We start from the raw sequence: 24,212 nt of genomic DNA, 5'->3' as shown, positions 1-24,212 counted from the left end.
GTCAGCTCCCCCTCTATAGTCATATAGTCAGCTCCCCTCTAGTCAGCTCCCCCTCTATAGTCATCTATAGTCTCTATAGTCATATAGTCAGCTCCCCTCCCTCTGTAGTCAGCTAGTCCCCTCTATAGTCATATAGTCAGCTCCCCCCTCTATAGTCAGCTCCCTCTATAGTCATATAGTCAGCTCCCCTCTATAGTCATATAGTCAGCTCCCCTCTATAGTCATATAGTCAGCTCCCCTCTATAGTCAGCTCCCCTCCATAGTCATATAGTCAGCTCCCCTCTATAGTCATATTGTCAGCTCCCCTCTATAGTCTAGTCATATAGTCAGCTCCCCTCATATAGTCAGCTCCCCTCTATATAGCTCCCCTCATATAGTCAGCTCTATAGTCCTCTATAGTCATATAGTCAGCTCCCCTCTATAGTCATATAGTCAGCTCCCCCTCTATAGTCATATAGTCAGCTCCCCCCTATAGTCATATAGTCATATAGTCAGCTCCCCTCTATAGTCATATAGTCAGCTCCCCTCTATAGTCAGCTATAGTATAGTCAGCTATAGTCTCCCCTCTATAGTCATATAGTCAGCTCCCCTCTATAGTCATATAGTCAGCTCCCCTCTATAGTCATATAGTCAGCTCCCTCTATAGTCATATAGTCAGCTCCCCCTATAGTCTATAGTCAGCTCCCCCTATAGTCAGCTCCCTATAGTCTCTATAGTCAGCTCCCCTCTATAGTCAGCTCCCCTATAGTCAGCTCCCCTCTATAGTCATATAGTCAGCTCCCCTCTATAGTCAGCTCCCCTCTATAGTCAGCTCCCCCTATAGTCAGCTCCCCTCATAGTCAGCTCCCCTCTATAGTCAGCTCCCCTATAGTCTATAGTCAGCCCCCTCTATAGTCAGCTCCCCTCTATAGTCAGCTCTATAGTCAGCTCTATAGTCAGCCCCCTCTATAGTCATATAGTCCCCTCTATAGTCAGCTCCCCTCTAGTAGTATAGTCCCCTATAGTCAGCTCCCCTCTATAGTCAGCTCAGCCCCCTATAGTCTATAGTCAGCTCCCCTCTATAGTCATATAGTCAGCTCCCCTCTATAGTCAGCTCCCCTATAGTCATATAGTCAGCTCCCCTCTATAGTCAGCTCCCCTCTATAGTCATATAGTCTATAGTCAGCTCCCCTCTATAGCTCCCCTCTGTCATATAGTCAGCTCCCCTCTATAGTCAGCTCCCCTCTATAGTCAGCAGCCCCTCTATAGTCAGCCTCTATAGTCCCCTCTATAGTCAGCTCCCCTCTATAGTCAGCTCCCCTCTATAGTCAGCAGCCCCTCTATAGTCAGCTCCCCTCTATAGTCAGCTATAGTCATATAGTCTATAGTCAGCTCCCCTCTATAGTCAGCTCCCCTCTATAGTCAGCTCCCTCTATAGTCAGCTCCCCTCTATAGTCAGCTCCCCTCTATAGTCAGCCCCCCTCTATAGTCAGCTCCCCTCTATAGTCAGCTCCCCTCTATAGTCAGCTCCCCTCTATAGTCAGCTCCCCATAGTCTATAGTCAGCTCCCCCTATAGTCTATAGTCAGCTCCCCTCTATAGTCAGCTCCCCTCTGTAGTCCTCTATAGTCATATAGTCAGCTCCCCTCTATAGTCAGCTCCCTATAGTCAGCTCCCCTCTATAGTCATAGCTCCCCTCTATATAGTCTATAGTCTCCCCTCTATAGTCATATAGTCAGCTCCCCTCTCATATATAGTCAGCTCCCCTCTATAGTCAGCTCCCCTCTATAGTCAGCCCCCCTATAGTCTATAGTCAGCTCTGTAGTCAGCCCTCTATAGTCTATAGTCAGCCCCCTCTATAGTCAGCTCCCCCTATAGTCTATAGTCAGCTCCCCTCTATAGTCAGCTCCCTCTATAGTCAGCTCCCCTCTATAGTCAGCTCCCCTCTATAGTCAGCCCCCTCTATAGTCAGCTCCCTCTATAGTCAGCTCCCCCTATAGTCAGCTCCCCCTCTATAGTCAGCTCCCCTCTATAGTCAGTATAGTCAGCTCCCCTCTATAGCTCCCCTCTATAGTCAGCTCCCCTCTATAGTCAGCTCCCCTCTATAGTCAGCTCCCCTCTAGTAGTCAGCCCCCCTATAGTCTATAGTCAGCTCCCCTATAGTCAGCTCCCCTCTATAGTCATATAGTCAGCTCCCCCCCTCTATAGTCAGCTCCCCTCTATAGTCAGCTCCCCTCTATAGTCATATAGTCAGCTCCCCTCTATAGTATAGTCAGCTCCCTCTATAGTCAGCCCCCTCTATAGTCAGCTCCCCTCTAGTCAGCTCCCCTCCTCATAGTCAGCTCCCCTCTATAGTCATAGTCAGCTCCCCTCTATAGTCATATAGTCAGCTCCCCTCTGTAGTCAGCTCTGTATATAGTCAGCTCCCCTCTATAGTCAGCTCCCCTCTATAGTATAGTCAGCCCTCTATAGTCAGCCCCCCTCTATAGTCAGCTCCCCTCTATAGTCAGCTCCCCTCTATAGTCAGCTCCCCTCTATAGTCATATAGTCAGCTCCCCTCTATAGTCAGCTCCCCTCTATAGTCAGCTCCCCTCTGTAGTCAGCTCCCCTCTATAGTCATATAGTCAGCTCCCCTCTATAGTCAGCTCCCCTCTGTAGTCAGCTCCCCTCTATAGTCATATAGTCAGCTCCCCCCTATAGTCATATAGTCAGCTCCCCTCTATAGTCAGCTCCCCTCTATAGTCAGCTATAGTCCCCTCTATAGTCAGCTCCCCTCTATAGTCAGCCCCCCTATAGTCTATAGTCAGCTCTATAGTCCCTCTAGTCATAGTCAGCTCCCCTCTATAGTCAGCCCCCCTCTATAGTCAGCTCCCCTCTATAGTCAGCTCCCCTCTATAGTCAGCTCCCCTCTAGTCAGCTCCCCTCTATAGTCAGCCCCCTCTATAGTCAGCTATAGTCCCCTCTATAGTCAGCTATAGTCCCCTCTATAGTCAGCTCCCCCTATAGTCTATAGTCAGCTCCCCCTATAGTCAGCTCCCCTCTATAGTCACCTCCCCTCTATAGTCATATAGTCAGCCCCCTCCCTCTATAGTCAGCTCCCCCTCTATAGTCAGCTCCCTCTATAGTCAGCCCCCTCTATAGTCAGCTCCCCTATAGTCAGCTCCTCTATAGTCCCCCTATAGTCAGCTCCCCTCTATAGTCAGCTCCCCTCTATAGTCAGCTCCCCTCTATAGTCATATAGTCAGCTCCCCTCTATAGTCAGCTGTAGTCCCCTCTATAGTCAGCTCCCCTCTCCCCTCTATAGTCATATAGTCAGCTCCCCTCTATAGTCATAGTCAGCCCTCTATAGTCCCCTCTATAGTCAGCTCCCCTCTATAGTCATATAGTCAGCTCCCCTCTAGTCAGTCATATAGTAGTCAGCTCCCCTCTATAGTCAGCTCCCCTCTCTATAGTCAGCTCCCCTCTATAGTCAGCCCCCCTCTATAGTCAGCTCCCCTCTATAGTCAGCTCCCCTCTATAGTCAGCTCCCCTCTGTAGTCAGCTCCCCTCTGTAGTCAGCTCCCCTCTGTAGTCAGTCAGCTCCCCTCTATAGTCAGCTCCCCTCTGTAGTCAGCTCCCCTCTATAGTCAGCTCCCCTCTATAGTCAGCTCCCCTCTATAGTCAGCTCCCCTCTATAGTCAGCTCCCCTCTGTAGTCAGCTCCCCTCTATAGTCAGCTCCCCTATAGTCTATAGTCAGCTCCCCTCTATAGTCAGCTCCCCTCTATAGTCAGCTCCCCTCTATAGTCAGCTCCCCTCTATAGTCAGCTCCCCTCTGTAGTCATCCCCCCTCTGTAGTCAGCTCCCCTCTGTAGTCAGCTCCCCTCTATAGTCAGCTCCCCTCTATAGTCAGCTCCCCTCTGTCGTCAGCTCCCCTCTATAGTCAGCCCTCCCCCTCTCTGCTTTCCTTTCCTGGTTTAATTAGCTTTGGTTTTCAATAAGGATCCTCATCTCATCCCTCATTGGCTGGCTGCTGACCTGGATAGGATCGCTGTTTGTACTGCTGCCGGTGGGAATTACAGACAGTAGGGGAGAACCAACACAAGCCAGTCGGTCCTGTCCATTAGCCACAGGAGACCTGACACAGCATCAACACTCTGCCAGCCAGCTTGCAACAGAATCTACGTAGCCTATATATAGTAGGCTTGGGTAGTTTACCGTATGTACTGTGTACCGGTGTAATTGGAAAAAGCCAAGGAATGGTTTAATACATTAAAAAAAAATTTTTTTTGTGTGGGAGCTACTTTTTATTTAATAACTGCAGTGAACTTGTGCAAAACGTTAGGAGATGAATCAGATGACGATGTTCATTTCACCTGTCACAATCGGTTACATTATAAAGCTCACCGTAGTTTCCCAGAACAGTTGAGCCAGTCATGTGTTTGTTTGTAAATAACACCACAGGAGAAAGAGGGAGCTGGTGAGTCTAGAGAGAGCTGGTGAGTCTGTAGGGAGCTGGTGAGTTTGTAGGGAGCTGGTGAGTCTGTAGAGAGCTGGTGAGTCTGTAGGGAGCTGGTGAGTCTGTAGGGAGCTGGTGAGTCTGTAGGGAGCTGGTGAGTCTGTAGGGAGCTGGTGAGTCTGTAGAGAGCTGGTGAGTCTGTAGGGAGCTGGTGAGTCTGTAGAGAGCTGGTGAGTCTGTAGAGAGCTGGTGAGTCTGTAGAGAGCTGGTGAGTCTGTAGAGAGCTGGTGAGTCTGTAGTGAGCTGGTGAGTCTGTAGAGAGCTGGTGAGTCTGTAGAGAGCTGGTGAGTCTGTAGAGAGCTGGTGAGTCTGTAGAGAGCTGGTGAGTCTGTAGAGAGCTGGTGAGTCTGTAGAGAGCTGGTGAGTCTGTAGAGAGCTGGTGAGTCTGTAGTGAGCTGGTGAGTCTGTAGTGAGCTGGTGAGTCTGTAGAGAGCTGGTGAGTCTGTAGGGAGCTGGTGAGTCTGTAGGGTGAGTCTGTAGGGAGCTGGTGAGTCTGTAGGGTGAGTCTGTAGTGAGCTGGAGGGAGCTGGTGAGTCTGTAGGGTGAGTCTGTAGGGAGCTGGTGAGTCTGTAGGGTGAGTCTGTAGAGAGCTGGTGAGTCTGTAGGGTGAGTCTGTAGAGAGCTGGTGAGTCTGTAGAGAGCTGGTGAGTCTGTAGAGAGCTGGTGAGTCTGTAGGGTGAGTCTGTAGTGAGCTGGTGAGTCTGTAGGGTGAGTCTGTAGTGAGCTGGTGAGTCTGTAGTGAGCTGGTGAGTCTGTAGAGAGCTGGTGAGTCTGTAGGGTGAGTCTGTAGGGAGCTGGTGAGTCTGTAGGGTGAGTCTGTAGGGAGCTGGTGAGTCTGTAGAGAGCTGGTGAGTCTGTAGGGTGAGTCTGTAGTGAGCTGGTGAGTCTGTAGTGAGCTGGTGAGTCTGTAGGAAGCTGGTGAGTCTGTAGTGAGCTGGTGAGTCTGTAGTGAGCTGGTGAGTCTGTAGGGAGCTGGTGAGTCTGTAGGGTGAGTCTGTAGAGAGCTGGTGAGTCTGTAGAGAGCTGGTGAGTCTGTAGGGTGAGTCTGTAGTGAGCTGGTGAGTCTGTAGGGAGCTGGTGAGTCTGTAGGGTGAGTCTGTAGAGAGCTGGTGAGTCTGTAGGGTGAGTCTGTAGGGAGCTGGTGAGTCTGTAGAGAGCTGGTGAGTCTGTAGAGAGCTGGTGAGTCTGTAGGGAGCTGGTGAGTCTGTAGGTTGAGTCTGTAGGTTGAGTCTGTAGTGAGCTGGTGAGTCTGTAGGGTGAGTCTGTAGGGAGCTGGTGAGTCTGTAGGGTGAGTCTGTAGGGTGAGTCTGTAGGGAGCTGGTGAGTCTGTAGAGAGCTGGTGAGTCTGTAGAGAGCTGGTGAGTCTGTAGGGTGAGTCTGTAGTGAGCTGGTGAGTCTGTAGGGTGAGTCTGTAGTGAGCTGGTGAGTCTGTAGAGAGCTGGTGAGTCTGTAGAGAGCTGGTGAGTCTGTAGGGTGAGTCTGTAGTGAGCTGGTGAGTCTGTAGGGTGAGTCTGTAGGGAGCTGGTGAGTCTGTAGGGTGAGTCTGTAGGGAGCTGGTGAGTCTGTAGAGAGCTGGTGAGTCTGTAGGGTGAGTCTGTAGTGAGCTGGTGAGTCTGTAGGGTGAGTCTGTAGTGAGCTGGTGAGTCTGTAGAGAGCTGGTGAGTCTGTAGGGTGAGTCTGTAGTGAGCTGGTGAGTCTGTAGGGTGAGTCTGTAGGGAGCTGGTGAGTCTGTAGAGAGCTGGTGAGTCTGTAGAGAGCTGGTGAGTCTGTAGGGTGAGTCTGTAGTGAGCTGGTGAGTCTGTAGTGAGCTGGTGAGTCTGTAGGGAGCTGGTGAGTCTGTAGGGTGAGTCTGTAGAGAGCTGGTGAGTCTGTAGGGTGAGTCTGTAGTGAGCTGGTGAGTCTGTAGGGAGCTGGTGAGTCTGTAGGGTGAGTCTGTAGAGAGCTGGTGAGTCTGTAGAGAGCTGGTGAGTCTGTAGGGAGCTGGCAGCAGCCCATCCCTACCGGTACCATACCATACCATACCGGTACCCCCTGTATATAGCCTCCACATTGACTCTGTACCGTAATACCCTGTATATAGCCTCCACATTGACTCTGTACCGGTACACCCTGTATATAGCCTCCACATTGACTCTGTACCGGTACCCCTTGTATATAGCCTCCACATTGACTCTGTACCGGTACCCCCTGTATATAGCCTCCACATTGACTCTGTACCGTAATACCCTGTATATAGCCTCCACATTGACTCTGTACCGGTACACCCTGTATATAGTCTCCACATTGACTCTGTACCGGTACCCCCTGTATATAGCCTCCACATTGACTCTGTACCGGTACCCCCTGTATATAGCCTCCACATTGACTCTGTACCGGTACCCCCTGTATATAGTCTCCACATTGACTCTGTACCGGTACCCCCTGTATATAGCCTCCACATTGACTCTGTACCGGTACCCCCTGTATATTACCTCCACATTGACTCTATACCGTAACACCCTGTATATAGCCTCCACATTGACTCTGTAACAGTACCCCCTGTATATAGCCTCCACATTGACTCTGTACCGGTACCCCCTGTATATTACCTCCACATTGACTCTATACCGTAACACCCTGTATATTGCCTCCACCTTGACTCTGTACCGGTACCCCCTGTATATAACCTCCACATTGACTCTGTACCGGTACCCCCTGTATATAGCCTCCACATTGACTCTGTACCGGTGCCCCCTGTATATAGTCTCCACATTGACTCTGTACCGGTACCCCCTGTATATAGCCTCCACATTGACTCTGTACCGGTACCCCCTGTATATAGTCTCCACATTGACTCTGTACCGGTACCCCCTGTATATAGTCTCCACATTGACTCTGTACCGGTACCCCCTGTATATAGCCTCCACATTGACTCTGTACCGTAATACCCTGTATATAGCCTCCACATTGACTCTGTACCGTAATACCCTGTATATAGTCTCCACATTGACTCTGTACCGGTAGCCCCTGTATATAGCCTCCACATTGACTCTGTACCAGTGAGGGGGCGTGAGGGTGGTGAGGGAGCGTGTGGGTGGTGAGGGAGCGTGTGGGTGGTGAGGGAGCGTGTGGGTGGTGAGAGAGCGTGTGGGTGGTGAGGGAGCGTGAGTGTGGTGAGGGAGCGTGAGTGTGGTGAGGGAGCGTGAGGGTGGTGAGGGAGCGTGAGGCAGCGTGAGGGAGCGTGTGGTTTGTGAGGGAGCGTGTGGTTGTGAGGGAGCGTGAGGGAGAGTGTGGTTGGTGAGGGAGCATGTGGTTGGTGAGGGAGCGTGTGGGTGGTGAGGGAGCGTGAGGGTGGTGAGGGAGCGTGTTGTTGGTGAGGGAGCGTGTTGTTGGTGAGGGAGGGTGTTGTTGGTGAGGCAGCGTGTGGGTGGTGAGGGAGCGTGAGGGTGGTGAGGGAGCTTGTTGTTGGTGAGGGAGCGTGTTGTTGGTGAGGCAGCGTGTGGTTGGTGAGGGAGTGTGAGGGAGCGTGTGGTTGGTGAGGGAGCGTGTGGTTGGTGAGGGAGCGTGTTGTTGGTGAGGGAGCGTGAGGGTGGTGAAGGAGCTTGAGGGTGGTGAGGGAGCGTGTGGGTGGTGAGGGAGCGTGTGGGTGGTGAGAGAGCGTGTGGGTGGTGAGGGAGCGTGAGTGTGGTGAGGGAGCGTGAGGGTGGTGAGGGAGCGTGTGGTTGGTGAGGCAGCGTGAGGGAGCGTGTGGTTGGTGAGGGAGCGTGTGGTTGGTGAGGGAGCGTGTGGTTGTGAGGGAGCGTGAGGGAGCGTGTGGTTGGTGAGGGAGCTTGTGGTTGGTGAGGGAGCGTGTGGGTGGTGAGGGAGCGTGTTGTTGGTGAGGGAGCGTGTTGTTGGTGAGGCAGCGTGTGGGTGGTGAGGGAGCGTGAGGGTGGTGAGGGAGCTTGTTGTTGTTGAGGGAGCGTGTTGTTGGTGAGGCAGCGTGTGGTTGGTGAGGGAGCGTGAGGGAGCGTGTGGTTGGTGAGGGAGCGTGTGGTTGGTGAGGGAGCGTGTTGTTGGTGAGGGAGCGTGAGGGTGGTGAAGGAGCTTGAGGGTGGTGAGGGAGCGTGTGGGTGGTGAGTGAGCGTGAGGGTGGTGAGGGAGCGTGAGGGTGGTGAGGGAGCGTGAGGGTGGTGAGGGAGCGTGAGGGTGGTTCGGGAGCGTGAGGGTGGTGAGGGAGCGTGTGGGTGGTGAGGGAGCATGTGGGTGGTGAGGGTGGTGAGGGAGCGTGAGGGTGGTTCGGGAGCGTGAGGGTGGTGAGGGAGCGTGTGGGTGGTGAGGGAGCGTGTGGGTGGTGAGGGTGATGAGGGAGCGTGAGGGTGGTGAGGGAGCGTGAGGGTGGTGAGGGAGCGTGAGGGTGGTGAGGGAGCGTGAGGGTGGTGAGGGAGCGTGAGGGTGGTGAGGGAGCGTTTGGGTGGTGAGGGAGCGTGAGGGTGGTTCGGGAGCGTGAGGGTGGTTCGGGAGCGTGAGGGTGGTTCGGGAGCGTGAGGGTGGTTCGGGAGCGTGAGGGTGGTTCGGGAGCGTGAGGGTGGTTCTGGAGCGTGAGGGTGGTTCGGGAGCGTGAGGGTGGTTCGGGAGCGTGTGGGTGTCTGTATTGTTGCTAAACAACCAAACCCATCTATGGTCATTCACATTTTAATTGAGTAACAAACCAGTGTCTGTTTTGACCTGAGAGTTGCCTTTCACTTCATCAGCATGTGCCCTCTGAGTACCCCAGCCTCCTTGACTTATGAGGAAGCTATGAAAATACATATTATAGTATTCACTTGGACAAGAGTTAATGCTATAGACTATATAAGTCAGGGTTGTTTATCCACAGAATGCTTAATGGCTTTGTTATTATTCTCCAAGACAACAGTAGAACTAACGTACCTAGTAGGTCTAAGTTCTTCTCCCTACGAACAAGTTTAACAAAAAAGACCACAAATGATTTGTATTTGAGTAGAGGCTTGTGAAAGAGATGTGGGAGAGAGACAACACACATACTGCCATAATAGTCTTTAAGTATTGGGTGCTTGTAGATGGCTGTAATAAAGGATGTCTATTGGTGGTTTCTGAAGGGTTATTTAACCTGGTTTTAACCTGGTTTTATGGACTGCTAAGTGTTCCTGAAGGTTTATTTAACCTGGTTTTATGTACTGCTAAGTGTTCCTGAAGGGTTATTTAACCTGGTTTTAACCTGGTTTTATGGACTGCTAAGTGTTCCTGAAGGTTTATTTAACCTGGTTTTAACCTGGTTTTATGTACTGCTAAGTGTTCCTGAAGGTTTATTTAACCTGGTTTTAACCTGGTTTTATGTACTGCTAAGTGTTCCTGAAGAGTTATTTAACCTGCTTTTAACCTGGTTTTAATTACTGCTAAGTGTTCCTGAAGGTTTATTTAACCTGGTTTTAACCTGGTTTTATGGACTGCTAAGTGTTCCTGAAGGGTTATTTAACCTGGTTTTAACCTGGTTTTAAGTACTGCTAAGTGTTCCTGAAGAGTTATTTAACCTGGTTTTAACCTGATTTTATGTACTGCTAAGTGTTCCTGAAGAGTTATTTAACCTGGTTTTAACCTGGTTTTAAGTACTGCTAAGTGTTCCTGAAGGGTTATTTAACCTGGTTTTAACCTGGTTTTATGGACTGCTAAGTGTTCCTGAAGGGTTATTTAACCTGGTTTTAACCTGGTTTTAAGTACTGCTAAGTGTTCCTGAAGAGTTATTTAACCTGGTTTTAACCTGGTTTTAAGTACTGCTAAGTGTTCCTGAAGGTTTATTTAACCTGGTTTTAACCTGGTTTTAAGTACTGCTAAGTGTTCCTGAAGGTTTATTTAACCTGGTTTTAACCTGGTTTTAAGTACTGCTAAGTGTTCCTGAAGGTTTATTTAACCTGGTTTTAACCTGGTTTTAAGTACTGCTAAGTGTTCCTGAAGGTTTATTTAACCTGGTTTCTACCTGGTTTTATGGACTGCTAAGTGTTCCTGAAGAGTTATTTAACCTGGTTTTAACCTGGTTTTAACCTGGTTTTAAGTACTGCTAAGTGTTCCTGAAGGTTTATTTAACCTGGTTTTAACCTGGTTTTATGTACTGCTACGTGTTCCTGAAGGTTTATTTAACCTGGTTTTAACCTGGTTTTTAAGTACTGCTAAGTGCTTTTTAACCCACATCCGTTTCGATCACCCACGTAGCAGAGTGATGACTCGTTGTGTGTCTGTGGACCCACCAGACTGGATGTTGAAGAGAGTGAGTATTAGCCTGTCTGTTTGCTATCGGAAACGTAAACACCATGCGAGATATGAGTTCATCCAGACAGCGGTATGGTTTTAGTGGACAGCATGACATAACGGTGGGACTTAAGATTCATCTGTTTTTATCGAAAAGAGGAATGGGAAAAACTTTTAGTAAGTAAAGCCAAGCAAAGATATATATTCTATCCACGTCTATAGACGTGCGTGTTTATCCCTTTCCAGCTCGTCAAAAAGACCTCGTAAACCTCGTTCTGATGTCCGTCGCGTCAAACATCTCTGTGCTACCACAATCACGATCGTTTTGCTTCTTCATAAATCCCCCCTCGTTTGATAGGTTACAACGTCTGCGTGATGATATGTGATTGGTTAAGAGGCAGGAATGAGGTTTTTCTCTGGAAAGGAACAACAGGAAAATGACGCCCCCTGCCACAGGAAGTCGCCTCTACTCCACTCAATCTGACAGGTTATGATATATATATATATATTTTTTAATGTTGGTAATGATATTGAGGTTTTTAAGAGTATTTCACAGTTGAAGTGTACCTATGATAAAAAATTACAGGCGTCAACATGCTTTGTAGGTTGGAAAACCTGCAAAATCGGCAGTGTATCAAATACTTGGTTCTCCCCACTGTGTTAAGCCTCTCTACTGTATATAACCTCTCTGCTGTATATAACCTCTCTACTATATATAGCCTCTCTACTGTATATAACCTCTCTACTGTATATAGCCTCTCTACTGTATATAGCCTCTCTACTGTATATAGCCTCTCTACTGTATATAGCCTCTCTACTGTATATAGCCTCTCTACTGTATGTAGCCTCTCTACTGTATATAGCCTCTCTACTGTATATAACCTCTACTGTATGTAGCCCTCTACTGTATGTAGCCCTCTACTGTATATAGCCTCTCTACTGTATATAACCTCTCTACTGTATATAACCTCTGTACTGTATATAGCCTCTCTACTGTATATAGCCTCTCTACTGTATATAGCCTCTCTACTGTATATAGCCTCTCTACTGTATATAACCTCTGTACTGTATATAGCCTCTCTACTGTATATAACCTCTACTGTATGTAGCCCTCTACTGTATATAGCCTCTCTACTGTATATAGACTAATGTATATAGCCTCTCTACTGTATATAGCCTCTCTACTGTATATAACCTCTCTACTGTATATTGCCTCTCTACTGTATATAGCCTCTCTACTGTATATAACCTCTCTACTGTATGTAGCCTCTCTACTGTTATAGCCTCTCTACTGTATATAGCCTCTCTACTGTATATAGCCTCTCTACTGTATATAACCTCTCTACTGTATATAACCTCTCTACTGTATATAGCCTCTCTACTGTATATAACCTCTCTACTGTATATAGCCTCTCTACTGTATATAGCCTCTCTACTGTATATAGCCTCTCTACTGTATGTAGCCTCTCTACTGTATGTAGCCTCTCTACTGTATATAGCCTCTCTACTGTATATAACCTCTCTACTGTATATAGCCTCTCTACTGTATATAACCTCTACTGTATGTAGCTTCTCTACTGTATGTAGCCTCTCTACTGTATATAGCCTCTCTACTGTATATAACCTCTCTACTGTATATAACCTCTCTACTGTATATAGCCTCTCTACTGTATATAGCCTCTCTACTCTATATAGCCTCTCTACTGTATATAGCCTCTCTACTGTATATAACCTCTCTACTGTATATAACCTCTCTACTGTATATAGCCTCTCTACTGTATATAACCTCTCTACTGTATATAATCTCTCTACTGTATATAGCCTCTCTACTGTATATAGCCTCTCTACTGTATATAACCTCTCTACTGTATATAGCCTCTCTACTGTATATAGCCTCTCTACTGTATATAGCCTCTCTACTGTATGTAGCCTCTACTGTATATAACCTCTCTACTGTATATAACCTCTCTACTGTATATAACCTCTACTGTATGTAGCCTCTCTACTGTATATAACCTCTCTACTGTATATATATAAATATAACACTTTATATAGATAATAATGTATCCTCTCTACTGTATATAACCTCTCTACTGTATGTTACATGTTACGATGAAAATCCTTTGGAAAATGTTGCTTGTGGATACACATCATTCATTGATTCCTTTTTTTAATGTACTGAAGATGCTGAGCTACTGGGAGGCCTTCTTAGAGGAAGACGCTGAGCTACTGGGAGGCCTTCTTAGAGGAAGACGCTGAGCTACTGGGAGGCCTTAGAGGAAGATGCTGAGCTACTGGGAGGCCTTCTTAGAGGAAGATGCTGAGCTACTGGGAGGCCTTCTTAGAGGAAGATGCTGAGCTACTGGGAGGCCTTCTTAGAGGGAGATGATGAGCTACTGGGAGGCCTTCTTAGAGGAAGATGCTGAGCTACTGGGAGGCCTTCTTAGAGGAAGATGCTGAGCTACTGGGAGGCCTTCTTAGAGGAAGATGCTGAGCTACTGGGAGGCCTTCTTAGAGGAAGATGCTGAGCTACTGGGAGGCCTTCTTAGAGGGAGATGATGAGCTACTGGGAGGCCTTCTTAGAGGAAGACGCTGAGCTACTGGGAGGCCTTCTTAGAGGAAGACGCTGAGCTACTGGGAGGCCTTCTTAGAGGAAGATGCTGAGCTACTGGGAGGCCTTCTTAGAGGAAGATGCTGAGCTACTGGGAGGCCTTCTTAGAGGAAGACGCTGAGCTACTGGGAGGCCTTCTTAGAGGAAGATGCTGAGCTACTGGGAGGCCTTCTTAGAGGAAGACGCTGAGCTACTGGGAGGCCTTCTTAGAGGAAGATGCTGAGCTACTGGGAGGCCTTCTTAGAGGGAGATGATGAGCTACAGGGATGCCTTAGAGGAAGATGCTGAGCTACTGGGAGGCCTTAGAGGAAGACGCTGAGCTACTGGGAGGCCTTCTTAGAGGAAGACGCTGAGCTACTGGGAGGCCTTAGAGGAAGATGCTGAGCTACTGGGAGGCCTTCTTAGAGGAAGATGCTGAGCTACTGGGAGGCCTTCTTAGAGGAAGACGCTGAGCTACTGGGAGGCCTTCTTAGAGGAAGATGCTGAGCTACTGGGAGGCCTTCTTAGAGGAAGACGCTGAGCTACTGGGAGGCCTTCTTAGAGGAAGATGCTGAGCTACTGGGAGGCCTTCTTAGAGGAAGACGCTGAGCTACTGGGAGGCCTTCTTAGAGGAAGACGCTGAGCTACTGGGAGGCCTTCTTAGAGGAAGACGCTGAGCTACTGGGATGCCTTCTTAGTGGAAGACGCTGAGCTACTGGGATGCCTTCTTAGAGGAAGACGCTGAGCTACTGGGAGGCCTTCTTAGAGGAAGATGCTGAGCTACTGGGAGGCCTTCTTAGAGGAAGACGCTGAGCTACTGGGAGGCCTTAGAGGAAGACGCTGAGCTACTGGGAGGCCTTCTTAGAGGAAGACGCTGAGCTACTGGGAGGCCTTAGAGGAAGATGCTGAGCTACTGGGAGGCCTTCTTAGAGGAAGACGCTGGGCTACTGGGATGCCTTCTTAGAGGAAGATGCTGAGCTACTGGGAGGCCTTCTTAGAGGGAGATGATGAGCTACAGGGATGCCTTAGAGGAAGATGATGAGCTACTGGGAGGCCTTCTTAGAGGAAGATGCTGAGCTACTGGGAGGCCTTCTTAGAGGAAGACGCTGAGCTACTGGGAGGCCTTCTTAGAGGGAGATGATGAGCTACTGGGAGGCCTTCTTAGAGGAAGATGATGAGCTACTGGGAGGCCTTCTTAGAGGAAGACGCTGAGCTACTGGGAGGCCTTCTTAGAGGGAGATGATGAGCTACTGGGAGGCCTTCTTAGAGGAAGATGATGAGCTACTGGGAGGCCTTCTTAGAGGAAGACGCTGAGCTACTGGGAGGCCTTCTTAGAGGGAGACGCTGAGCTACTGGGAGGCCTTCTTAGAGGGAGACACTGAGCAACTGGGAGGCCTTCTTAGAGGAAGATGCTGAGCTACTGGGAGGCCTTCTTAGAGGAAGATGCTGAGCTACTGGGAGGCCTTCTTAGAGGAAGATGATGAGCTACTGGGAGGCCTTCTTAGAGGAAGACGCTGAGCTACTGGGAGGCCTTCTTAGAGGAAGATGCTGAGCTACTGGGATGCCTTCTTAGAGGAAGATGCTGAGCTACTGGGAGGCCTTCTTAGAGGAAGACGCTGAGCTACTGGGAGGCCTTCTTAGAGGAAGACGCTGAGCTACTGGGAGGCCTTCTTAGAGGAAGATGCTGAGCTACTGGGAGGCCTTCTTAGAGGAAGATGCTGAGCTACTGGGAGGCCTTAGAGGAAGATGCTGAGCTACTGGGAGGCCTTCTTAGAGGAAGACGCTGAGCTACTGGGAGGCCTTCTTAGAGGAAGACGCTGAGCTACTGGGAGGCCTTAGAGGAAGATGCTGAGCTACTGGGAGGCCTTCTTAGAGGAAGACGCTGAGCTACTGGGAGGCCTTCTTAGAGGAAGATGCTGAGCTACTGGGAGGCCTTCTTAGAGGAAGATGCTGAGCTACTGGGAGGCCTTAGAGGAAGATGCTGAGCTACTGGGAGGCCTTAGAGGGAGACGCTGAGCTACTGGGAGGCCTTAGAGGGAGACGCTGAGCTACTGGGAGGCCTTAGAGGAAGATGCTGAGCTACTGGGAGGCCTTCTTAGAGGAAGACGCTGAGCTACTGGGAGGCCTTCTTAGAGGAAGACGCTGAGCTACTGGGAGGCCTTCTTAGAGGAAGACGCTGAGCTACTGGGAGGCCTTCTTAGAGGAAGACGCTGAGCTACTGGGAGAAGATGAGGATTGAGAGAAGGGGATCAAGGAGCCAGAGGAAGTTAAGGAGCTGCTAACTGAGGCCTCGGGGTGGGGTGGGGGGGTTATTCATCTGGAATGTAACTATAAACAATGTGTTATTGTTATGTGTTATCAGGCCTTTATCTATATGTTGTGTGTATGTATATGGACCGTGTTTAGGTTATTGAGTATACTACCAATCATCTGTTTTCTCTTCAGTCTTCCTGTTGTTGCTCCTCGTCCCCATAGGAGTAAACGCTCTGTCTTGTCCGCACGTTTATACATACATATATATACACATATACATACACATATACTCATATACATACATATATACTCATATACATACATATATACATACATACACATATACACATATACATATACATATATACATATACATACATATACTATACATATACATACATATACATATATACATACATATACACATATACATATATACATACATATATACATACATATATATACACATATACATATATACATACACATATACATATATATATAGATATATACACACATGTACATATACATATATACATACATACATATATATACACATATACACATATACATATACATACATATATACATATACGTATATACATACACATATACACATATACACATATACATATACATACATATACTATACATATACATACATATACATATATACATATATATATATACACATATATACATACATATATATACACATATACATATATACATACATATATATACACATATACATATATACATACATATATATACACATATATACATACATATATATACACATATACATATATACATACATATATATACACATATACATATATACATACATATATATACACATATACATATATACATACATATATATACACATATACATACATATATATACATATATACATACACATATACATATATATATAGATATATATACACATGTACATATACATATATACATACATATATATACACATGTACATATATACATACATATATATACACATATACATACATATATATACACATATACATATATATATATATCTATATATACATATACATATATATGCATACATATATATATACATATACATATATATGCATACATATATATATACATATACATATATATATATACATATACATATATACATATACATATATATATACATATATACACACATACATATATATACATATACATATATACAGATATACATATTTATATATATACAGATATACATATACATATATATATATACAGATATACATATACATATATACAGATATACATATTTATATATATACAGATATACATATTTATATACATATATATATATACGTTCCTGTGATGATGCTGAAACATCAGGAGATCCATCCCTTTCAGGCCTGAAACGTCCAGTTGGTTTTTAGATCTCGACCGTGTACGTCAAACAGTTTGGGTCGACCGCTCAGCGATGAAAGATGGACCTCTGTGTTGTTTTTGACCACGCAGACATTAGGTTTTGTACTGGTCGTGTGGTTGACCGAACGGATGCAGGCAATGAGGCAGTGATCGCTGAGATCTTGGTTGAAGACAGCAGAGGTGTATTTAGAGGGCAAGTTGGTTAGGATGATATCTATGAGGGTGCCCGTGTTTAAGGCTATGGGGTTGTACCTGGTAGGTTCATTGATAATTTGTGTGAGATTGAGGGCATCAAGCTTGGATTGTAGGATGGCCGGGGTGTTAAGCATGTCTCATTCCGGGCACTAAAACATCTGTAAGCCATGTAAAAGCTATTTCTCACGCTTGTCTTCGTCCTCCTCAGACGAAGAGTAAGAAATGTCAGACCAATGCGCTGCGTGGTAGGTGTCCATATTGTATTTAATCCTGAACACTTGAACAAAAACAATAAAACGACAAAAACAAGAACAGTCCTGAATGGTGAAGCAACACACAGAACAGAAAATAATCAACCCACAACTCAAAGGTGAAACCAGGCTACCTAAGTATGGTTCTCAATCAGGGACAACGATTGACAGCTGCCTCTGATTGAGAACCACACCAGGCCAAACACAGAAATCCCAAATTATAGAAAAAAGAACATAGACTGCCCACCTCAACTCACGCCCCCTGACCTTACTAAAACAAAAGACAAGACAAAGGAACTGAGGTCAGAACGTGACACTATTTATATTCTGATTTCAGATGATCAGATCTTACAAAATAAGGAAGACAATGTGCTCAAAATGTTTTTCTTGTTTGGAAGAAAAACATAGATTTGAGTTTTAAAGATGCACATTTTCACCTGTGATTCTTTCTTGATTGATTACCATATTGTTGATATGGTGATATTGTTGATATGGTGATATTGTTGATATGGTGATATTGTTGTTATGGTGATATTGTTGATATGGTGCTATTGTTGATATGGTGATATTGTTGATATGTTGATATTGTTGATATGGTGATATTGTTGATATGTTGATATTGTTGATATGGTGATATTGTTGGTATGGTGATATTGTTGGTATGGTGATATTGTATGTCATATCATTTGAAAGAGAGCTGCTTCTCAGCTTTTAAAATATATATCATGTTAATTTTTGTATAAGGTTTGACAAGAGCAAATTTTGCTTATTAATTATTACACAGTTTTCTTTCTACAGACAATTTTGGGATTCAGCCATTTCTGGGAAACAAGATGGGCAGTTCAGGGATGTCGGTCTGCAGCACTGAGAGGGGCGTGGCTCTGTTGCACTGAGAGGGGCGTGGCTCTGTAGCACTGAGAGGGGCTTGGCTCTGCAGCACTGAGAGGGACGTGGCTCTGTAGCACTGAGAGGGACGTGGCTCTGTAGCACTGAGAGGGACGTGGCTCTGTAGCACTGAGAGGGACGTGGCTCTGTAGCACTGAGAGGGGCGTGGCTCTGTAGCACTGAGAGGGGCGTGGCTCTGTAGCACTGAGAGGGGCGTGGCTCTGCAGCACTGAGAGGGGCGTGGCTCTGCAGCACTGAGAGGGACGTGGCTCTGTAGCACTGAGAGGGACGTGGCTCTGTAGCACTGAGAGGGACGTGGCTCTGTAGCACTGAGAGGGGCGTGGCTCTGTAGCACTGAGAGGGGCGTGGCTCTGTAGCACTGAGAGGGGCGTGGCTCTGTAGCACTGAGAGGGGCGTGGCTCTGTAGCACTGAGAGGGGCGTGGCTCTGTAGCACTGAGAGGGGCGTGGCTCTGTAGCACTGAGGGGGATATAGGTCTGTAGCACTGAGAGGGGCGTGGCTCTGTAGCACTGAGAGGGGCGTGGCTCTGTAGCACTGACTGAGAGGGGCGTGGCTCTGCAGCACAGAGGGGGATAGAGGTCTGTAGCACTGAGAGGGGCGTGGCTCTGCAGCACTGAGGGGCGTGGCTCTGTAGCACTGAGAGGGGCGTGGCTCTGTAGCACTGAGAGGGGCGTGCTCTGCAGCACTGAGAGGGGCATGGCTCTGCAGCACTGAGAGGGGCGTGGCTCTGCAGCACTGAGAGGGGCGTGGCTCTGCAGCACTGAGAGGGGGATATAGGTCTGTAGCACTGAGAGGGGCGTGGCCCTGCAGCACTGAGAGGGGCGTGGCTCTGTAGCACTGAGAGGGGGATAGAGGTCTGTAGCACTGAGATGGGCGTGGCTCTGTAGCACTGAGAGGGGGATAGAGGTCTGTAGCACTGAGAGGGGCGTGGCTCTGCAGCACTGAGAGGGGCGTGGCTCTGTAGCACTGAGAGGGGCGTGGCTCTGTAGCACTGAGAGGGGCGTGGCTCTGTAGCACTGAGAGGGGCGTGCTCTGCAGCACTGAGAGGGGCATGGCTCTGCAGCACTGAGAGGGGCGTGGCTCTGCAGCACTGAGAGGGGCGTGGCTCTGTAGCACTGAGAGGGGCGTGGCTCTGTAGCACTGAGAGGGGCGTGCTCTGCAGCACTGAGAGGGGCATGGCTCTGCAGCACTGAGAGGGGCGTGGCTCTGCAGCACTGAGAGGGGCGTGGCTCTGCAGCACTGAGAGGGGGATATAGGTCTGTAGCACTGAGAGGGGCGTGGCTCTGTAGCACTGAGAGGGGGATAGAGGTCTGTAGCACTGAGAGGGGCGTGGCTCTGTAGCACTGAGAGGGGCGTGGCTCTGTAGCACTGAGAGGGGCATGGCTCTGTTGCTCTCAGATCCAGATGTCTATCGTCACTCTTATCCTAGACAGCTATAGACCTGTTAATATCTAATCTCTCTATAGCCTGGTTAAACCTGACTTATTGGCTCCATAGCCTGGTTAAACCTGACTTATCTAATCTCTCTATAGCCTGGTTAAACCGGACTTATTGGCTCTATAGCCTGGTTAAACCTGACTTATTGGCTTTATAGCCTGGTTAAACCTGACTTATCTAATCTCTCTATAGCCTGGTTAAACCTGACTTATTGGCTCCATAGCTTGGTTAAACCTGACTTATTGGCTCTATAGCCTGGTTAAACCTGACTTATCTAATCTCTCTATAGCCTGGTTAAACCTGACTTATTGGCTCTATAGCCTGGTTAAACCTGACTTATTGGCTCTATAGCCTGGTTAAACCTGACTTATCTAATCTGTCTATAGCCTGGTTAAACCTGACTTATCTACTCTCTCTATAGCCTGGTTAAACCTGACTTATTGGCTCTATAGCCTGGTTAAACCTGACTTATCTAATCTCTCTATAGCCTGGTTAAACCTGACTTATTGGCTCTATAGCCTGGTTAAACCTGACTTATTGGCTCTATAGCCTGGTTAAACCTGACTTATTGGCTCTATAGCCTGGTTAAACCTGACTTATCTAATCTGTCTATAGCCTGGTTAAACCTGACTTATCTACTCTCTCTATAGCCTGGTTAAACCTGACTTATCTACTCTCTCTATAGCCTGGTTAAACCTGACTTATCTAATCTCTCTATAGCCTGGTTAAACCTGACTTATTGGCTCCATAGCCTGGTTAAACCTGACTTATTGGCTCCATAGCCTGGTTAAACCTGACTTATCTACTCTCTCTATAGCCTGGTTAAACCTGACTTATTGGCTCTATAGCCTGGTTCAACCTGACTTATTGGCTCCATAGCCTGGTTAAACCTGACTTATTGGCTCCATAGCCTGGTTAAACCTGACTTATCTATTCTCTCTATAGCCTGGTTAAACCTGACTTATTGGCTCCATAGCCTGGTAGCTGGCTGCAGGTCAAATAGTCCCGGTTTGTCTGATCAGCCTGTGTGTTTAGTGGTTAAACGTAGTTATGTTATGTCGTAGGTAAATTACCGTGTTATCGCCTCCAACCGAGACCAACAGCCGGCCACAAAGTTAAAAAAATAAATATTTTTAATAAACTATGTTTGATCGTGTTCTATGACTGAATGGATGCAATTCGTAACTTGAAGAACTTTGCCTCTTTTAACGAGTGACTTGAGTCGAGATCTGTGCAAAATATATATATATATATAATATATATATTACTTTAGTAATGAATCCTCTGGGGAAACCTACAGCAGTTTGTGTTACATAGATCCTGTAGTTCTATGGGTTAGTGGTTCGTGTACGGTGTGCGTCTCTCTTCTCTTACCCTCTGACCCACTTGTCTTCTTCTTGCTCCGTCTCTGCCACCCTCCCCCCCCCCCCCCATCTACAGCAGCAACAGCTCCAGGCTCAGCACCTGTCCCATGCAGCCCACGGTGGTCCTCCCCTCCTGGCCGCCCACCCCTCCGGGCTCCAGCCTCCTGGGATAATCCCAGGGTCTGGGCTGCTGGCCCTGGGAGCTCTGGGGAGCCAGGCTAACATCCCTGTTAAGGATGAGAAGAATCATCACGACGTGGAACACAGAGGTGATGAAAGGAGTCTTCTAGAAGCCTTACTACTTCTGTATCGGGAGTCTTCTAGAAGCCTTACTACTTCTGTATCAGGAGTCTTCTAGAAGCCTCACTACTTCTGTATCAAGAGTCTTCTAGAATCCTTACTACTTCTGTATCAGGAGTCTTCTAGAAGCCTTACTACTTCTGTATCGGGAGTCTTCTAGAATCCTTACTACTTCTGTATCAGGAGTCTTCTAGAAGCCTCACTACTTCTGTATCAGGAGTCTTCTAGAATCCTTACTACTTCTGTATCAGCAGTCTTCTAGAAGCCTTACTACTTCTGTATCAGGAGTCTTCTAGAAGCCTTACTACTTCTGTATCAGCAGTCTTCTAGAAGCCTTACTACTTCTGTATCGGGAGTCTTCTAGAAGCCTCACTACTTCTGTATCGGGAGTCTTCTAGAAGCCTCACTACTTCTGTATCAGGAGTCTTCTAGAAGCCTTACTACTTCTGTATCGGGAGTCTTCTAGAATCCTTACTACTTCTGTATCAGGAGTCTTCTAGAAGCCTTACTACTTCTGTATCAGCAGTCTTCTAGAAGCCTTACTACTTCTGTATCAGGAGTCTTCTAGAAGCCTTACTACTTCTGTATCGGGAGTCTTCTAGAAGCCTCACTACTTCTGTATCGGGAGTCTTCTAGAATCCTTACTACTTCTGTATCAGCAGTCTTCTAGAAGCCTTACTACTTCTGTATCAGGAGTCTTCTAGAAGCCTTACTACTTCTGTATCAGGAGTCTTCTAGAATCCTTACTACTTCTGTATCAGGAGTCTTCTAGAAGCCTTACTACTTCTGTATCAGCAGTCTTCTAGAAGCCTTACTACTTCTGTATCAGCAGTCTTCTAGAAGCCTTACTACTTCTGTATCAGGAGTCTTCTAGAAGCCTTACTACTTCTGTATCAGCAGTCTTCTAGAAGCCTTACTACTTCTGTATCAGGAGTCTTCTAGAAGCCTTACTACTTCTGTATCAGGAGTCTTCTAGAAGCCTTACTACTTCTGTATCAGGAGTCTTCTAGAAGCCTTACTACTTCTGTATCGGGAGTCTTCTAGAAGCCTTACTACTTCTGTATCGGGAGTCTTCTAGAAGCCTTACTACTTCTGTATCAGGAGTCTTCTAGAAGCCTTACTACTTCTGTATCAGGAGTCTTCTAGAAGCCTTACTACTTCTGTATCAGGAGTCTTCTAGAATCCTTACTACTTCTGTATCAGGAGTCTTCTAGAAGCCTTACTACTTCTGTATCAGCAGTCTTCTAGAAGCCTTACTACTTCTGTATCAGGAGTCTTCTAGAAGCCTTACTACTTCTGTATCGGGAGTCTTCTAGAAGCCTTACTACTTCTGTATCGGGAGTCTTCTAGAAGCCTTACTACTTCTGTATCAGGAGTCTTCTAGAAGCCTTACTACTTCTGTATCAGGATTCTTCTAGAAGCCTTACTACTTCTGTATCAGGAGTCTTCTAGAAGCCTTACTACTTCTGTATCAGGAGTCTTCTAGAAGCCTTACTACTTCTGTATCAGGAGTCTTCTAGAAGCCTTACTACTTCTGTATCAGGAGTCTTCTAGAAGCCTTACTACTTCTGTATCAGGAGTCTTCTAGAAGCCTTACTACTTCTGTATCAGGAGTCTTCTAGAATCCTCACTACTTCTGTATCAGGAGTCTTCTAGAAGCCTTACTACTTCTGTATCAGGAGTCTTCTAGAAGCCTTACTACTTCTGTATCAGGAGTCTTCTAGAAGCCTTACTACTTCTGTATCAGGAGTCTTCTAGAAGCCTTACTACTTCTGTATCAGGAGTCTTCTAGAAGCCTTACTACTTCTGTATCAGGAGTCTTCTAGAATCCTCACTACTTCTGTATCAGGAGTCTTCTAGAAGCCTTACTACTTCTGTATCGGGAGTCTTCTAGAAGCCTTACTACTTCTGTATCAGGAGTCTTCTAGAATCCTTACTACTTCTGTATCAGGAGTCTTCTAGAAGCCTTACTACTTCTGTATCAGGAGTCTTCTAGAAGCTTTACTACTTCTGTATAAGGAGTCTTCTAGAAGCCTTACTACTTCTGTATCAGGAGTCTTCTAGAAGCCTTACTACTTCTGTATCAGGAGTCTTCTAGAAGCCTCACTACTTCTGTATCAGGAGTCTTCTAGAATCAGTGGATGTGATTAAGGTGTTTGTGTGAATGGTGTAATGATGTCTCCATGCAGCAGTGTGAAGAATACTACCCTAAATGACATCATGAAAAGGTGTGGGGTGGAAAAAAAGTGGCCAAAATTGAATTGTTTGTATTTGGGAAATGGAATCCGCCGTTTTGGACGGGATATCCGAACGGACGTTAATATTCGATTACTTGGGATAATATTCATTTTTGTTTAAAATAAAAATAAAAAATGTTTTAAATGATCTATGTGACATTACTACATAGCCTACAAGATAGACCATTCCATTCTGCAGTTTAATTAAACAGCCGTTTTAATAACTCCGACACATTAAAAATCCACTCTGGTAGCCGACACACTTGTCGTCACTGATCGATCAAAGCAGCCAGAGGCTCCATGTGTGTAGCAAGTAAAGTCCGAGATTTCTAATCTATGCAAAATGGGGTTACATTTTTTACATAATGAAGTTGCCTAAGTGACGAGTATTATTTACATAATGAAGTTGCCTAGGTGACGAGTATTATTTACATAATGAAGTTGCCTAAGTGATGAATATTATTTACATAATGAAGTTGCCTAGGTGACGAGTATTATTTACATAATGAAGTTGCCTAGGTGACGAGTATTATTTACAGAATGAAGTTGCCTAAGTGACGA

The 24,212-nt window shown here is 46.6% G+C and overlaps 1 protein-coding gene across 1 annotated transcript in view; it reads left to right on the top strand.

Moving 5' to 3' along the window:
• Positions 1-24,212, top strand: part of tle3a (TLE family member 3, transcriptional corepressor a) — a 166,954-nt gene that overhangs the window by 91,974 nt on the left and 50,768 nt on the right. The window contains exons 8-9 of the mRNA XM_064990196.1: positions 21,191-21,383; positions 23,547-23,557. Of these exons, the coding sequence (XP_064846268.1) occupies positions 21,191-21,383; positions 23,547-23,557 (204 nt within the window). The remainder of the gene's footprint in view (positions 1-21,190; positions 21,384-23,546; positions 23,558-24,212) is intronic.

This window comes from Oncorhynchus masou, chromosome 15 (assembly GCF_036934945.1).
Source record: "Oncorhynchus masou masou isolate Uvic2021 chromosome 15, UVic_Omas_1.1, whole genome shotgun sequence".
In the NCBI taxonomy this organism is placed as follows: Eukaryota; Metazoa; Chordata; class Actinopteri; order Salmoniformes; family Salmonidae; genus Oncorhynchus; species Oncorhynchus masou.
The sequence above is the reverse complement of the archived record's forward strand: the minus strand, read 5'-3'. Positions and strand labels throughout refer to the sequence as shown.